This window comes from Aplidium turbinatum, chromosome 7 (assembly GCF_918807975.1).
Source record: "Aplidium turbinatum chromosome 7, kaAplTurb1.1, whole genome shotgun sequence".
NCBI classification, from domain to species: Eukaryota; Metazoa; Chordata; class Ascidiacea; order Aplousobranchia; family Polyclinidae; genus Aplidium; species Aplidium turbinatum.
The window spans coordinates 19,563,981-19,582,604 of record NC_137478.1 but is presented as its reverse complement, the minus strand read 5'-3'; the positions used below and the strand labels follow the sequence as shown (position 1 = coordinate 19,582,604).

Below are 18,624 nucleotides of genomic sequence, written 5' to 3'. Positions count from 1 at the left end.
GACAGATGAAGAATTTGATCACCGAATTCAACCTGTAGCTGATTACTTTGAAGACATTTGGATTGGTCGACCAACTCGCCACGGGCATCGAAGACCTGCTGTGTTTCCAAATGAACTTTGGAATGTTTATCAGCGCACTTTGCGTGGAGAGCATTGCACCAACAATAGCCTTGAAGGGTGGCATAGACGTTTTCAATCAACTGTCGCTTGCTTTCGTCCGTCCATCTTTCGCTTAATCAACGCTCTTAAGAAAGAACAAAAACATAACGAAGCCTTAATGGAACGTCTTGTGGCAGGCCACAATCCTCCACCGCGAAAAAGGAAATATGAACAACTAAACGAACGGATCCTTCGTGTTGTGCAACAGTATGGTGCTCGAACAACGGCTCAGTATCTGCGTGGAATTGCTCACAACTTTGGCATGTAGTTTTCTTGTGAAATATTTTCGGTTAGAATTGTCGGCTTTTCCCTGTTTCCTTTCTGTTTTGTTTTTTGTTGCTAATATCAGCTTTGAATTGTCGGCTTTTAATTGATGGCTTTGAATTTTCGTCTTTGAATCGTCGTCTTTGTATCAACGGCTTTGAATAAACGGCTTTAAATTGTCTGATTTGAATTGTCGTGCTACCGACGAAAACACAAGAAGGCAAAATGCAAGTGGCAGAAATGAAATGTTGCGATAGTCTCTGGGATGGACAAATCAGGAAACAATAAGAAATGAAATCATCACAGAACGAATGCAAGTTGGAGAGTTGAAAGACAAGTTGAGAGAGACACGCCTTAAATGGCTGGGTTACATCGTAAGGAGAGAAGAATAAGACAATTGGAAGTGGGTAAAAGAAAGAGAGGAATGTCGAAAAGAAGATAGAAAGATTGTGTGACAGAAGATATGAAAATAGTGGGAATGAAAAAGAAGATGCTCAGCTGCAGACAGCGAGCGGTAACAATACTAGAAAACCAGTCAAACGACTATAAAACAATAAACAAGCGCAATTTTAATATAAATTTAGCAAGAGAGGTGCCTCTCCAGCAAATTTTTGTTTGATGAGCTATCTGGGGGTTGCGTTCTTTTTTTGTTTGGTGTGTCTCGTAAGTTTTGGTTCATTCTGATTGACAATTTTGAATAATGTGAAATAGTCAAATAGATGCTATGTAAAATTGACGTTGCAACAAATACTGCAGTCATTTTGTCAATCTTTTGTCTTGAGAAAAGATATTCAATCTGGTTGCTGAAAGATCGGTTCTTGATCACAAAGAACAAAGAAAACACGAGGTCAACAAATTATGCAGCTTCTTACGATTTTGGATGAAAGATGTGAAGTTTAGACAGTGAGGATAAAATAAAATTAGCTTGTTACGCAGATAGACCTGCTAATGCTGAATTTTTATTGAAATTACACTATTGTCTATATTAATCTTAGGAAGTCATATTTTGTCAAGGCAAAATTATTTAACATTATTTTTGGTTTATTCAACTGCTGTTCGGTTCGTTTTTGTGTAGGTTTTTCTTGGCAACAAGTGTAAGTGGATTTGGCTCGCCCACATGATAAAAACAAATAAGTAATGCAGGTTTTTCTTTTGTCACTTTGTATTGACCGCAGTTTGATGTCATCGAAAGCGCACAGATGATGAACATGTCGCAATGTCCTCTGTGAAAGAATGACTGCATGAAGTGAACATCACGGTCATTTTCAGCTTTCCTTTTCTGCCATTTATCCGTGATACAAGTATAAGCTTTAATACAATTGTAGATGTGTTTATGTTTCTTAAACTACATAGGCTTACTGTACATGCAGAGATGGGCAAGATCACCAGTATTGGTGATCTTGAAGATGAAGATCGAGATCACTAAGAATAGGTGATCTTGAAGATCAAGATCACCAAGCTATGTGATCTTGAAGATCAAGATGAAGATCGTGATCTTGAAGATCAAGATCACTTTCAAGATCACTTTTTGTGTACTTGAAAAAAAATGAAGTTTTTGATCAATGATGTTGCAAAAAAATAATTACTATAAGCAACCTGGGTATTACCCAGTGGGTAAAGGTATATAGTTGGTATTGCTAACTTTTACTTTTAACTACTTGATCGCTGGCCTAAGAATTGTAATAAGTTAGTGACTGTTGCTATTAGGACTATCAATTGTTGACGTAGTTTGCGTAAAATAGCAACGTCACACCCAAGGCCGAGGTTAATTACAGTAGTACTGAAAAAGTCACAAAATTTGCAATTAGTTTTATACTTTTTATTTATAATAAATAAATAAAAATAAACTTTGAACTGCATCATTTTATACCAAATTTTTGTCTGGTTCATGTGGAAGATTTTATACGTGTTACTAAGTAGTTTTAACTTTCACTGTATTATGTCATTGTTTATTAAACCATTTACCCATCTGGCAACTTTGATACTGTTGTCTGCTATCAAAATAGTTCAGAGGTTTGCTGTCAGACAAACCGCTCCATACTCAGACCCTAAACAAGTCTTGGTCTGGTTGATTTGCTTCAATAAACAACTTTACATGACCAAAGTCGGCTAGAGTCCACATTTTTTAACACCATCATTCTAGACTTTTGAAACATCTAAAATTGGGTCAAAGAAAGCAAACATTTCTTTAAAATTTACACATGGAAATTGTGAACAAAGTTAAATCATTTTTATTATACGTCAACATAAAGTACATGCAAGTTGACTTCTTTATTATGACCAACACAGAAAACTTTATCAATTTTGAAATGGCAACACTGACCAGATTAGATGGAGAGTTTAAATCGTCTTTTGTTGGACACATATCATATTAACAGGAGCTTAATGTTAGTAGTTGCCACTAACTACTTTTTACAGTACGAGTTTTAAAAAAATGCCTCTATGTAGTAAACTTCAATTTTAAAGTGATCTTGATCTCATTATTCTTCAAGATCAAGATCACACAAAAAAAGTGATCTTAGATCCAGATCACACAAAAAAAGTGATCTTAGATCAAGATCACCAAAAAAAAAGTGATCTTCAAGATCAAGATCACCCCCATCTCTGCATACATGTAATATAAAAGTAGAAGTTAAAAGCGATTAATCTTTTTCTTTTTGTACAGTTGACTGCCCTTTAAATACTGTTGGAGCACCTTTGATTCCTGGGGCAATTAACACTTTTGCTAATTTGGCAGAAGAAGTTCATTTTAATTGCATGGTTGGACACACGGGCTCTGGTGCAACTTTCAGATGTACAGTCAATAGAAGACTCACTCAAATATCAACTTCCATTGACTGCTCACTTGGTATTGCAATATTAGATTTGAATAAATAAAGTAGTTCGCTTGTGTTACAATAGTTGTGAAGCATTATGCAGTGCCGCTGGCGTCTATTCCTCTGGACACTCTTATATGTAGACGTCTAGACGTCATATATTGACCCTGCTGGAGCTTGATCTAACTTCGAATTCGACGTTCAATTTTTAAAACCAGCAACTTAGGATTTTAAAGTTTTACGTTATTTGAAAACTAATAACTTTTACAGTCCACACATTCCTTTTCCGGATGTTATTCTGTAGCTTTATCATTAACCGAAGCTTTTTTAATTGTCATAGGTTTTGAGCATTCAAAATGTTGGAGGTTCAACATTTCTTTTTTTTAGTTAAATTTTTACGTGTTCCGTAAAGATATTAATATTTGACATTTCATGGAGTGGAATAATACATAAACAATAACATTTCAACAAACGGAAACTTTACTCTGTCAAACTTGGCGACCGGCCTGCGTTAGTGGTTCAAAACCTCTGCAAGTATACGAATCTGTTAGGATTAAGCTTTCAAACAATCTTTCTCGGTCGGAAGATAAAGATTCAATCCATCAATCATAAATTGTTTTGCGTCGTGTCATTCATTTCTCAACCTTGAGAGTATGACATGGGGCAACTTTATTCTTTGCTTATTGCAATCCTTGTCAGTTGAGTTTATGTGTTGTCAGGTGACATCATTGAAAATTTTGTTGAATCAGTTGGTTAATAGATTAGGTGACGTAATTCTTTGCTTTCGGCACGGTTGTTTATCTTGGAGATGTTGTCTACTTATAGAAGTGGCCCCTTTGAAGCGTAATTGCTTTGCTGCTTCCTTCTCTCCTGCAATGATTTCAAATTCAAAGTCGACAAGGCACTGTTGTTGATGATTAAAGACTGAACTTTTATCTGAGCTAAGGTGTTCTTTCAGGCGAGAGTGGGCGGATTGTACTGCCTATGTAGCTTTCCCTGCATTTCTTGCATATGATCTTGTAGACACAGTTATTGGTGGTACACATGTCGTTCCTTAGTGGGCAGTCTTGTAGCCGGCAAAGTTCGAATATTTGTCGTTTTTGAAAGGCTTGTTTTCGTACCCCTATCTTCCATCGCTGCACTTTCAAGGAGAAGATTTTTAGCCAAGTTGACAGTTTACCAATGGGAATGCCGTGTCTGGAATACTCGCCATCCTCTCTACGAACAGTTGAACACCCTTGAAAAGCAAAAACTACGAAACAAGACAAATCTTACCCTCCACAGACGATACTTTGACGACACGTTCTTACTGACTATCAACAATGGGAAAGCTCTAACCATCCAAAACGCCCTCAATCAAGCTCATCCAACTATTAACTTTGAAATAGAACTACCAACAGCAGACAACACCATCTCGCTAGTCGACTTTACCATAAATTTTGACATAGACGGCGCAATCTACCTCGAGTTTTATCAGAAAAAAGCAAAAACCAAACTACTCCCACACTTCGTCTGGGCCCACAAGCACTAAGAAGACCATCTTCCTAAACGAAGTACAGTGAAGAAAGAACACATGTTCCTCACCCAACAGAGCAACATCACACATGACGGAATTCCAGAAGACGATTGACGTCAACGGATGCCTCAAGAAGTTTCTTAAGCAACTACCTAGAAAACGACGATACCAGCAAAATAGACAAAACCCCCAAACACCAGATAACCCAAAACAATTTGAATTTTTTTTTTTTATGAGCGATGACGCGGACCGTAAATTAAAGAAAGTCATCAAAGACCTGGATATGCCAGTCCGCTTCTTTCGACGCTCACGCACCCTCCAAAACATCCTTCAAGAACGACAAGTATCCTAACTTTACCGGCTACAAGACTGCCCACTACGGAACGACATATGTTCCACCAAGAGCTGTGTCTACAAGATCATTATGCAAGAAATGCAGGGAAAGCTGCATAGGCAGCAGGATACGCCCATTCCTGTCCCGCCTGAAAGAACACCTCAACTTAGATAAAAGTTCCGTCTTTGATCATCAACAACAGTGCCTTGTCGACTTTGAATTTGCAATCATTGCCAGAGAGAAGGACGCAGTGCAATTGCGCTTCAAAGGGGCCATTTCGAAAAAGTTCAAAGATGAACAACCGTGCCGAAAGGGAAGAATTACGTTACCTAATCTATTAATCAACTGATTCAACAAAATTTAGAATGGCATCACCTGACAACACATCAACTCAACTGACAGCAGCCTCAAGCCAAAGAAAAAAACCGCATAAAACAACAACACACTGACTCTAACACCATTCGTCTTAGCACTTGACTAGGTAACAGAGTTCCGAAAGCTAGTGCAAACTGCCATTACCACAGCGAACTCGCAGCATCAGACTAAAACAGGTCGTTAGTATCTACAGTAGGCTACATTGTGAAGTAAGCAACGATCATGCTGCTAAAAGCAAAACTAAATTTATTGCATAAAGTAAATTAAGTCAACTCTTTGTAAGTTCGATTCCCACCCAAACCATAGCTCTTTTTTCTTTTGTAATTACCAAACAAAGTTCAAAGTAGGATCAACTCTCTGGCTGAATGCTAGAAGGGTCATAATTGGAAGGTAGTCACTTAAACATTATTATTTTGATTGGTTGGCGGTGTCATCCGGTCTTACAGGAAATTGTCATGTTTAAGTGGCTATCCTCATTTGATAAACGGCATGGTCAAGTAACAAATACTATACTCGGGTGAGTGAAACACAACAAAAATCACTGTTTGTACCTATTTTATGTTTGAATGCTCATAATAATTGCATTACATGCCGCACAATAATAGATAAAAGCAATACGACATGCGAATAAGCATGAACGAGACAAAAACTTTACCTATAGTAGGGTCAATATGCTGACCAACCCGAAAAAAATTGCAAGAAAACGTTTTTTGGTGTTTTCCAATAGTTTTCGGTTTAGAGAACAACATATCAAAAGTTTTCCAAAATTCGAGCGTCACAAAGGGTCTAAATATTACGTAATTCAAGATGGCCGCCATTTTACCGAAATACTCGTATATAGGTACCAAATCCAAAAAAACACTGATTCTTAACCAATAAAAATGGCAAATTTAACTATAAACTGCATTACCCCAGTAATCTTAACAGTTAACACCAGGGGTTGCCAACCTTTTTTGCACCGTGGCCCCCTTTGAAAATTTTGAAAAATCAATGGCCCCCCTATTTTTATCAACTTTTTGAAAAAATTAAGAAACGTCATTTTAATTAAAAAACTTGTTTTTACAGTAACCGGTACTTAGAATGATAAAATGATATAAATACAACACACAATAAACATGATAATACATTAATTAGTTATTACATATGCAGTTAATGTGATGGCTGAGCTTGTTTTTGCTGTGACATTGTCTTAATTTATTGTTTGGTGGTGGAAAGAGCAAGCCGCATGTCATATTGAATATCCTTGTTGAAAACCCACAGATTTGGGCAAAATGTGCTAGTATTTTTATTAAACTTTTTTTTTTTTTGTTATATAGTGTTGGAGTGGACTTAGAGATAATAAATTAAAAAAATTATTATTTTTTAAATGTTTCCAAGGCCCCCTTGAAATAGGCTCATGGCCCAGATGTTGGGAACCCGTGGTTAACATAGTATTCTAACGTTAACTTTTGACGTCATCTATTACATCATCATGACGTTTTCACCTATTTAGGCTACACGAATATTTACAATTCTAAAGTATTTGGAGATATAGTAAAAAAATACGTGTGCGAAAGATTGACTTACAGAAAACTTAACCAGTTTGCCTCATCTCCGATGACATCAATATGCCAATGTCTTCATTCATATGTTGTTTATTCACACTTTTCCATCACTAAATACGTTCAAAGAAGACTTTGATATACCAGAATTCACGAAACTGTCTTATCAGGTGTGAGTTATAAATCAGTCATCAGTATCTTCTAGAATGGGTGCATTGTTAATATTTGCCTGGCAAGGACCACATGCCCTTGTACACTCAAGTTTATACTTCTTACAATCGCACCTGAGTGTATTGCACCCAGTTGAACAATTACAGTGAACCATTTTTAGTAGAACGTCAGGAGCAGGGTTTTTGCTCGTCATCACTGGTAATAGCTTATCCCCTTGAATTTTCCAACCCCATTTTTCAGCGTCCATTTGAGTACTTAGGCCCATCCATGCCATCACTTGCAAGTGGCAGCGTAATGAATGGTACTTCAATGCATATTCTGTCGGTGGCAACTGCTCAGGCGTAACAAATGTGCTTGATGTCACAACTTTTTTGCAAAGATAGCCATCACGTAATAATGCGAGCGAGTCAGATGTTGTCCCATTAAATAGTAATACAGTAGAATTCGCCTATAGTGACTTTGGCTATAGTGACACTTCGCCTATAGTGACACCTGTTGCAAAGTCCCGTTTGCATACGCAACAGTTGAGCAGAATTCGGCTATAGGAACACTTCGGTTATGGTGACACTTTTTCCGCGGTCCCTTCAGGTGTCACTATAGGCGAATTCTACTGTACTAAAGCCTTACATTCAGCACTTTCTACACCTTGTTCAGAGTGTGGTGCACAAAAAATATTTGAGCATGATCGCAATACAGAGTCTCCCTTGATAACTTTTTGAAACACTGATTTTTTTTCCAACACCAAAGATTCTGGAAGATGTATCACATTCTGTAAATGCATGAACAAACAACAGGTCAGTGCAGACCTAATTCCAAAGTAAATCTTTCAGAACTGTGATGTTATGGATAGTTTGCTTCCCATTGTCTGATCGGAAGTGCAGATCTTCACAGTTTACATCACCATAGTAGAGAAGCAGAATGAGGAGATCTGTATCCTCTCCAATGAGCGTGGTATTTCTCAGTTTAGATGAATCCACCGTTGCTCGTACTATGTCTACATCTGCATCCCCTTCTGCTTTCACAACATAACAGTCACACTATTTTAGTCGAGTTGATATCATATCAACGAGTGACTGCTTGTTGGTATCATTTGACAGGAAGTCTTGCTTCACCCAACAAATTTAGTAGATTCGGTCACATTGACTTTCTAGCAGCAGATGTCTTCCGTCTTTGGTGTGCGTTATCCTTTGTACTGGGCCCTCCATCTCCATCGCAAACGACAGTTGCTTTACCATACAACCCAGTTGTGAAAGATACGTAATCATCCACAATTGAACTATATGTGCATCCTTCTGTCCATTTCAGTCGATGTAAGAGAGGACCCCCATCTAGGACGTAGTGCTCTGTCTTTGATGCAGTCCGAAGAACAGCACTTTCCACAGAAGCGGCATAGTTCCGTATTGCTTCCAGCAGGGCAGGTTTGTCTGGCTTGCGTTAGATTTTGAGCTTCAAACAAAGATGGTGAATATGGGCAGAGTTCGTACTGCATCACTTCATCCAAGCTTAGGTCTCCAGACTGCGATGCAACCATAAACCTCTGAAATAGGAGTGATGGTTCTATCAATCGCTCATCTGCAACCTTGATTGCCTTCGCTGATGCCAATGTTTTCACCTTTGTGTTCCGTCTATGTGAATATGAAAATATCAACTGGCGATCCATTTTGGCAACAATTTCCATACCAACAGCAAAAAGGTTGTGTACATTCACGTCAGCGCCAGCGTTCATCCCAGTAATGATATTATGCAGTGTGATCTCATCTTTAAATGGGCTATAAAGTTCGAGTGTAGTAGCCAGTTTAGTCCGTTCTACTGTGTCCCTTGAAATTCTTGCTGAAGTTTCCTCTTTGGCTGTTCACTGCTTGTATACCTCATCTCACAAAATTCTTGCATAGCACAATTGTAGGCAGATGATACAGACGACATCGTCCAGATAGTCCGCTGATGTTCCGTCATTCCACTGCCTCATGTAGGCCTAAGCCCCCCAGTACTTTTCAGTGATCTCATTAGCGTCTGTTCGATCACCAAGTTGCAACCTAGTCCAGCCCACAATTTGTCACTTGGCCGATCGACATGGTATCCTTGTACGAACATCTGAAACACATCAAGGTGTTCAATCTCTAAGACAGTAATCGTTTGGAGATATAGGTAAGCTGACTTCAGATAATTTGGGTGACCCGCGGCAGCAAATATTGGCAGAGAGTCGGATATGGTATGGAGATGCATTTTCCATGATCCAGTGCGATCGGCCTCGATAAGTTCTCGGACAATTCCCAACATCCGCTGATAGTTCAACCAAATCTTGCTAGTTTTCGAAATTTCAGACAGCTCGTATTTCTTTGCGGAAACTGAACAAGCAAGCATATCCGTGCACGCTGATCTGGATAATGTGGCGACATCTATAATACCTTCCTCAGTTTGTATAATTGCTCAAGTTCAAGCAGACAAATCTCAAACTCTGGGTCACATTCAATGATCTCTGAGACAATTTGGTTGGTGAGAAACTATGGTCTACTAGGAGATGTCCTCGAAGCGCACGCTGCACAGCCTTTCCCTTCATCATGTGTACCACAGCATTCTCGCCATAGATTGTTTCTAGGACTACCTTGAGTCCACTTCCCTCCATCAATGTCCTGATGGTACCCAACAGATTCATGAGTGTATGGAAACTACCAAGTAACAAGACAATATCTTTTAGTGGACATGAGTCTTCAACTTCGTTAACAATTTCAGAAGCCTTCCAAAATAATGGCTGATCAAAAGTTATAACAGGTGGAATGTTGTGCCTTGTTGCGAGCTTACAGGTGAAGTCAAGTGTGGCTAGAATACATGTTTCGTCGCCGGGGTACATATCGATCATTGGTAGGGAGAGAACAGATGATTGACCTGGATGTTCACGCCTACTGTACATTGTGTTGATCATTCCTTAATAGCTACTCTTCTATAGCATTATATAATTTCACGTTTGCACAGTGTAGCTACCTGTCTTGTTCAACTTCACTAAATTACAAGTTTTTTTCCATATTTTAGTGTCTCAGACCTCTGAAAAGCAGTTTTTTGGAAATATTTATATTTCTGAAGAAGATAAATAAGACTTTACTCTTACAACAGATAAAAACTTTGCCCTTCTGCATCTTTTAAGACCAGTTTCACCTTTCTATCATAATTGGTTCAAAAGTTACGGCAATTTTATGAAATTTGACCTTTCCGTGACCTTTATCGGCCCCGGGCTCCACCAGTTTAGCGGGCAACACCCCCAAACCAGTTTTAGGCCATTTGCCAGATTTTTGGAGGGGGACTTTTTTAGAAAATTTTTTTTTTCAGTCCACCCTAGTAACAATCGCTCAGTGAAACTGCTTGCTTAGAGACAGCTATCTCTTACAGGCATAATGACATAATAATGACGTCATAATATTAATTGTAACACAAGCAAAATCTATCTATATTCTATTATAATGGAAAAATAACAACACTAGACACTTATTTTATAAATTCATTGTCAACAAGTTATGGATAAACAGCTATGTTGGTTCACAATTGACAGTCCAGAGAGATTTTTTACCTGCAATAGGCCACTTTTTGTGACGTCATATTTCAGACTTTGTGATGCTCAAATCTTGGAAAACTTTTCATATGTTGTTCTATTGAGGTTAAGCCTAAGGAAAAACCAATAAAACGTTTTCTTGCAATTTTTTTCGGGTCAGCCCATATATTTCCTATTTTGACCCTACTACTACGTTATTTAGTGTAAAGTGATTTGAAAGAAAGAGTAATCGATTACGAATGGGATTGCATTTTTTAAAGGTAAAACGACCTTCATTGCAATGACTTGCCCATTCTGCAACTATTATAATGGATTGCAATCACTCAAAACTTTCTAGCTGTCAATCACTCTTTTCTGCAGTGTAATTGTGATTATTCAAAGTTTTAAAATCTTTACCAGGATTACAATTTTTTAAAAGTTGTAATATTTGTCTATATTTGCAGTGGAATGTCGTTTAAATTCTGTTGGAGCACCATTCACTCCTACGATAAGTGGCACTGTTACAACGTTTGGTCAAGACGTTGCTTATAGTTGCATAACGGGATACACGGGCAGTGGTGCCATTTTGAAATGTAGTGCGGATGGAACTTTAAAACAAGTATCGCCTTTGACTGGCTGTTCCAGAAGTACAGTACAAACGTTTTATAGCGTTTTTGAATTACGTGAACTGGTTGACACATGTTATAAGTATTAATAAATTATTATAGCCTACCTAATTTAGAAGCCAAGTGTTTGTCGTGCGTTACACAGCATGCAATCCCAATGACTGTTATGCAACTGGATTAGGTGACTGACAAATTTGCAGTATTAGGTAAGATGTAAAATCCAACTGGGACTTACCTGACTGGTTCCTATCGGACAAAAAAAAAAATCGCTTTTAAATTAATAATCGTAAACTTGAGCGAAGTGCAAAATTGTTTTGATCGAAGACAGAGCGATAAAAGCTTTCACATCCAAAATTCCAATCCAGTGTGATTTGTGCAGTTGGCTTGACGCCCATGTGGTGTCATGGCCTTGCTCTATGAAAATGTGTTATGTGGATACGGAAGGTGTTCAGATATTGTTGTAAATCCAAAGTAATCTACATTAATCTTGTGTATTAATATTCTGTCACGACAAAAGCTTGTTAATTCTTGATCTGTTAATTTCTCAACAACAAGTAGCCTACTATACGTTTTAATTGCTTTCCACACGCATGTTTAAAATAAATACAAATAACAAAGGGTTCTTTTGTGTAAGTTTAATATGTTAATAGTGATTATTATCAATCATGATATAGTTTGGTTCTATTGCAACTATACATGGGCTTACAGCCTACTGCGCTCGCAGATACAACTCAATAGACAACGGAAAGCAGTGAAGAGATACGCTGTCATCGAGGGAGCTAAGCCATTGCTAAAATCAGGACACGTTGAAACAATGTAAAGAAGGATTTGTTTTACTTGAGAATGCATGAACAAACGAACACAACGACAATAAAAAACTCAGTATGTGCCTTAAGAAATGTGAAACTGAATATTACACAAAAGTGACATAGTATGTACTTTTTTGTACAGTTGAATGTTCTTTAACTTCAATTGGAGGAACTTTAACTCCTGCGATAGGTGGCACTGTTGCCTTTTTTGATCAAGAGGTTTCGTTTACATGCGATGTTGGATATACTGGCAGTGGTGCAACTTACAAATGCAAAGCCGATGGGACCCTTCAACTAATATTTCCCTCAATTGACTGCACTATAGGTATGTTACTATTTAGTATGTTCTTATTTTGCATTAAACGAAGTGATTTTCTGGTGTTATAACAATAGTGAAGTGCAAACTGTGACGGTGGCGTCTATTCTGCAGGCCATCCGTTTGAGTAAAATTCAAAATATGTCTGGTGCTAAGGCGGGGCTAAAAAACTGCATGTTCTATTGGGTTCGACCAAATGATATTTTCAGCTTCTTCATCTACTGAAGGTTTTAGGTCACAGTTTTTTAGCACTGTCAATACTTCCTCAAGTAAAATCTAAGCATTGTTGTTAACAGAGCATGACAAAACGCAGTTATTAATTTGTTTATTATTTTTTCATGGGCAGTAGCGTTGACGGACAGGTCCAAAGGGTACTTTTGAACGAGGGGTTAGGATGAGTTTAGGGGCCCGTCACCTTTCAAATAGGCCCGAGAATTTTAAGAAACCACAGCATTTTTTTTTGATGTACTGTAGCGCGTTTTCCTTAGAACTGTCATATTTTGGGGCCCGATAATCTCATTGGTACCGGGCCCAAATTATCCTCTCAATGGCCCTGGTCATGAGCACACTATTTGTTTCACCAGGCCATTGTAAAGTATTGGGTAGATAGTAGTCTGCCCCGATAGCTCAGTTTGTTTAGCTTTGTGCACGAAGAAACGCAAGACTAAGCAGCGCTGGTAGCCTACGGCTCTAGGGGTGTTCGTCTGAGATGCATTTCTAGGACTGCTTGCCGTTCAGCGGCACCTAGACTTTTTATAGTGGGTGGAATTAATAGTGGGTGAGCTGGTTTTTATTTTAAAAACCTTTGAGTTTAAACAACTTTGGCCATTACACGCACCATTGTGTGAGGAGATTTACTCGGTACTGATTCTCCATAAGGCATTGCGTGCAAGATCAGCAAAAGACTTTTTTGCAAACACATATACAGTATACTGTACAAACAGCATAGCTGATATTCACCAAAAGAATTATTTTGTGTTCTGTATCCCACGTCAAAACTATGTCAAAAATGTGAAAATTCTAAACTGCGTCTAGCAAGAAAAATAAACTAAATCACTAAACTTATGGAAAGGCGCCTTACTTTTTTGGCATCTCATGAAAACAGAAAAAAAAACTAAAAGGTGTTTATGATGAAAGAGTACCCTAGGCCTGTGAAGACGATGAAAATTATACGGTGTGTTATCAGCAGCGAGATATTAAAATAAAATTTTCTAAACGTTTAGTCTAATGCAGGGAAATCAAGAAGTGCAACTTACTCCATCTTGCTTCTGTAGCCTAGGGTAGGCTACATTACACAAAAGCTTTGCCTGATCTTCGTTGCGAATTTCTAGGCAAAGTAGTATTTTAACTGTGTGATCCATTTTGGTACAACAATAAACCAGTCCAACTTTGCCCAAATTTTACCATAACTGTAAAAAGTATTCCAAGTTATCTCTTACTCAACACACTAACCAGGTGTAAGCCCATGTGCGACAGAAATGAGTTAGCAATGTATTGTACTTGTGTTGATACTTAAGTTACTTAGCTCGGTGAAATGGCAACTTTACTCATGCCGTAATGCTACTGTTAGATGACACGATGGTACAACATGATGGCTCGGCGTAACAACAGCTTATTCATTATATTTTTTGAGCTCTTACCTAATTTCTTGGAAATCTATTTACCAAACAAGCAATGGTTTACTTCTGAACTTGTCAATAATAGCATTTTTTCTGAAAAAACATCTGACAACCTCTTTATTTAATTGGTTGATTGATTTAACGCATCCATATGAGCAGGAAGTTTCCCTTCCCATAGGCTATTTTTAGAAATCCCTGTTTTTTTTTTTATCTGCAGTTACATGTCGTGTAAACTCTGTTGGCGCACCTTTAACCCCTACGACAAGTGGGATTGTTCCTACTTATGGTCAAGTAATTCCATTTTCCTGCATTGTGGGGTACACGGGCAGTGGTGCAACTTTCAGATGCAGAGCGGATAGAAGTCTTGTTCGAACATCTCCTTCAATTGACTGTTCTATTGGTATAGTATAGTTTTTTATAATTTTTAACTAAAGAAAGTGATCGTTGCTCTCATAGTAACCATATAATAGTGACAGCTCTAAACTTACAAGCATAATTATGAAGTGCATGGTTTTGGCAATGCGAGTTCAACGATTCTTTTATGATGAGATGAAAGAACGCGACTAACTCGGGCAATGAAGATGCAGAAATGATTGGACATAATCCGAACGCCAAGCCTGACTTATTTGAACAATACATGTCCAACACAAAAAATATTGGTTGAGTTAGTAGGCTACTTGCACCCTATATTGGTTGAGCCATTATTTACATTCATAGCACTAATTTGTTACTGCTGAACTTTAGAATTCTAAACTCATCTTAGACGTAGGCTACACTTCCAGTGGGCTTACGAATAAAGTACAGTAGGCTCCAAATTTCAATCACAATAAACAAGTTTAAATAAGGTTTTAACCAAGTTTTTAGAAAGTTTGATTTTGTATATTTTTAGTCTTTGTTTTTTTACACAACGTTTGTTTTAAAATGAAACCGGTTATTTTTCAGTAACTTGTGCCACCAGCTCTGTCACCAACACAATGATTACACCCGTTGCCAACGTACTTACAGTGAACTATAACGGCATTGTCCACTTTAAGTGTGTAGTTGGATTGAAAGGCAGCGGTTCGAGGTACAAGTGCGATGCCTTTGCAGTGTTACAACTTCAATCTTCTCCTGCCGTATGTGTTCCAGGTAAGTTAATATTAGCTGTTCTGCGAGAAAGGTGAAACACTTGAAATCATTTTATAGTTAATTGATGCGATGGTTTTATTTTTTAATTACTGTACTCAAGTGCATATCGTTAGATGGTTATCCGTTCTAAAACATAATCTGGTTCAGGTGTCGGTAACCTACAGCTCGCAGGCTGGATTGATTCCGACAAGCAAAATTATCCGGCTCGCAACCCTATCGCAGATTGTAGTAACTACACAATAATGCAGTTACTTTTATTTTCTGAACCTGCCTTTTTGCGATATCAAGTATTGTGATATTTAGCATAAGAAACTGCCGTATAAGAAATCGAAATGTATATGTCGGAACAAAGTAGTGATACGGTACAATAAACTCTCTTTTTGTACAATCGATAAATGTCTTTGTCTATCACAATCCACGCTTTAAACGCAGGTCGAATAAATGTTTTAGGTTATCAATTCAAAGATTTAGCTTGCAGAACGATTGCGTAAAAAGTTACTTAATTGTTTGTTATAACGTACTTTTGTTGTAATATTTTCTGTAATAAGTTAAGATTAGTGAACTTTGGTTTTGCTTTATTTCACTTACTTGGTTTGCTGAGGTTTTATACGTATTCACAGTCGCGTGCTCTGTTGGCTCCATTTCTGATATAGCTCTACAGCCAACGACTACTGCAACAGCTGTTGGCTATAAGGTACAGGTCTCATTTGTATGCAAAGCTTGGTATACAGGCACAGGTGCTACGTACGAGTGCGACAGTGATGAATCGTTTTTCAGAACATCTCTCCCATCAACGTGCAAACTCGGTGAGTGAAGTTGAATTAATTTCTTCATGATATAATTAATTTGATTTGATAAAATTGTTTAAAATGCAGTTCGGATAGCACCTACTGTAGAACAACGGTTCTCAGATTGGGGTTTGCGAACCGCTGGTTGCCTAAAAGCGATATTCGGGAATCAGCGGAATTTTAAATTGATAACACGTGATTGATCCATCACAACACATTAAAGTTTATTGCCGCTATGTTGCAGTTATTGTCGTTTTGAGTAGTTGTCGTCTTGTAATAATTGCGAGTCACATTGTATTAGGCTAGGACATGGGCAGCCTGCTGTGCACTCTGTGCATTCATTCATTCTAAAACTTCTATGTTATGATAAATGAACAATTCGTTTTCGAGCAACAGTCAAACAATATCTACAGTATGTTGTAATGTTTGTGATTGCTTGGTTGCAATTAAGATGGGCTTTAAAATCACTTTTTAGCAATATTTTTACATTAGGCTATATCTGCTTTCTACCTTAAAATACCAAAAAAAAAAACTGTTAGACAGGAAGGTCTAATTCCAGTTTCGTCATAAAATAATGTTCATTGCATATTCTGACTCCAAGTTGAATGCTTTATCCACTATGTGTCATTTTTGTTAATATTAAATCTTCTTGGTGAGACGTGTGAAGTGAAAACTTAAAACTTGTGATAAATTCAGTATTTCAAAAACAGCTGAATACAAATGATAAATGTAAAATGTAGTTTATGGTTGTTCTTACTTATTTATGATAAACTAGGATTTAAAATCGTTGCAATTTATCATTTGTTTTATAAGTTATTTGCATTGTAGCATTGCATTGAGTAGGACTGGCAAAGAAAATGAAATGGTTAGATGGTCATCACCAGAGGTTCAATTCTCATTTTTCACTATAGGCTAATGCATGGTAGCCTTTTTTTTCGGTCATTGACTAATTTTTCAGCAAAATGTCCGAAAAAAAAATATAGTCAATTCGGTCAAAATGTCCCAAAAAATATGTACGCGCGCAAATCGATTTCAGTGATTACAATACAAAGAAGCTTCTTGCGCCACTCTACGATTTTTTCAAGTCATTTCGGACAAATGACCGAAAAGTCTCAGCGAAAAAAAAAACAGACGGTAGCCATTGATGGCAAATTTACTTGCTGTATCTATTGAACGCCAATTTTGTTCTGTAATGTTTATTGTTTATCAATAGGTAATTAGGTATACTGTAAATGAATGCAACTATTGTCACTGTAGTTTGAAAGGCTTTCGTAAAACATAATTAATCTAATCTTTCGAGCTTTTGTGACTTTGAAATTGACAAGACGATTTTCGTACACTTTCAGTTACCTGTAATGCCTGGGCCTACAGCAGCACTATGATTCGACCAACAACCATTTTGAGAACAATAGACTTCAATAAAACTGTTCCATACGGGTGCATTACTGGCTACAAAGGAACGGGTGCTACGTATAAATGTGGTGCTGATGGAAAACTATCACTAATAACAGCTCCAGCTAATTGCATTCAAAGTACGACTGCTTTATTAATTTGACTTTATATATTAACTTTTGTTGTGTGTTACAGTATTTTACCGACATTAGACACTATAGTGAATTAGGATAAGAGTCACTAAACCACAACAAAAAGTCATTTTGATGGACTGTGTGATTGACCTACTTATCCGATGATACATTTTACAATTAAGTTGCTTGAATAAGAATAAGAATTTTGAAGTAACTAAGAAATCGTGTAATGATTAGTTGAGCAATGTGATATTCATATAAATTACACAAGCCAACACACTTTTTGTGTCAGCATAGTAAATGTCATTCTAGGGTATATTTTGGGTGCTGAATTCAAAAATCACATCAGATTTTTTTGTATCACATCAGGATTTTATGATGTCTGAATGCTGTTTTGGTAAAAATGGGTAAAATCGACTCCTGATCTATATTGGTAGGCTATGGCGTTTCATGGAATTTGAACTCTTTTTTGTCAACAAGGTCTGTGATAAAGTCTAAAGACTACACAAGAGATGCAAACATAATATTAATAAAAACATTGAGGTATTTCAAGACCTGTTTTATTTTTTTTTGTTTTTTATTTTATTGAAGTGTGGTAACTTGAACCCAATTCTTCATAGTGTATCTGCTAACACTAAACGTTCAACGTCATTTTTTTTTGCAAGAGTAGGCTACATTGTTATTTTTTTCGTGTTAAAAAGTAGGTTTGGTGGCTTTGCAATTCCCCAACACATATTTTAAACCTTTTGGTTTTGCCATCTTTTCCTTTTGTTGGTGCTACAGTTGTGTGTTTGTAATGTCATTCGCTATTATGTTTGCACCAGCAAAGAAAATAAAATTGAAGAAATTGAATAGAATAGACACTTAAAAATACTTCAATTCTACAGAAAAAAGGAAATTCACATGCACATTTGGGAAACGTTACTCTGGACAAACTTTTGCTTGCATGATTTTTGTGAATGATGTGAGTGGATTTAGGATTTCCATTGATCTATCGTCTTAGGTTTTCCACACAAGCCTTACATGCAGCATGTGTGGAGCCCATGATTTGTCCTGATCACCCAGGCGAATTTTAAAGTATGTAAGATATGCTTGTTTCACAAAGCTTGTTATGGT

The 18,624-nt window shown here is 37.3% G+C and overlaps 1 protein-coding gene across 1 annotated transcript in view; it reads left to right on the top strand.

The window, feature by feature from the left end:
- LOC145774084 (sushi, von Willebrand factor type A, EGF and pentraxin domain-containing protein 1-like) overlaps window positions 1–18,624 on the top strand; it is a 78,280-nt gene that overhangs the window by 18,051 nt on the left and 41,605 nt on the right. Inside the window, exons 4-10 of the mRNA XM_082585232.1 lie at window positions 3,089–3,271; window positions 11,161–11,343; window positions 12,274–12,456; window positions 14,284–14,466; window positions 15,009–15,194; window positions 15,815–16,000; window positions 17,329–17,514. Of these exons, the coding sequence (XP_082441358.1) occupies window positions 3,089–3,271; window positions 11,161–11,343; window positions 12,274–12,456; window positions 14,284–14,466; window positions 15,009–15,194; window positions 15,815–16,000; window positions 17,329–17,514 (1,290 nt within the window). The remainder of the gene's footprint in view (window positions 1–3,088; window positions 3,272–11,160; window positions 11,344–12,273; window positions 12,457–14,283; window positions 14,467–15,008; window positions 15,195–15,814; window positions 16,001–17,328; window positions 17,515–18,624) is intronic.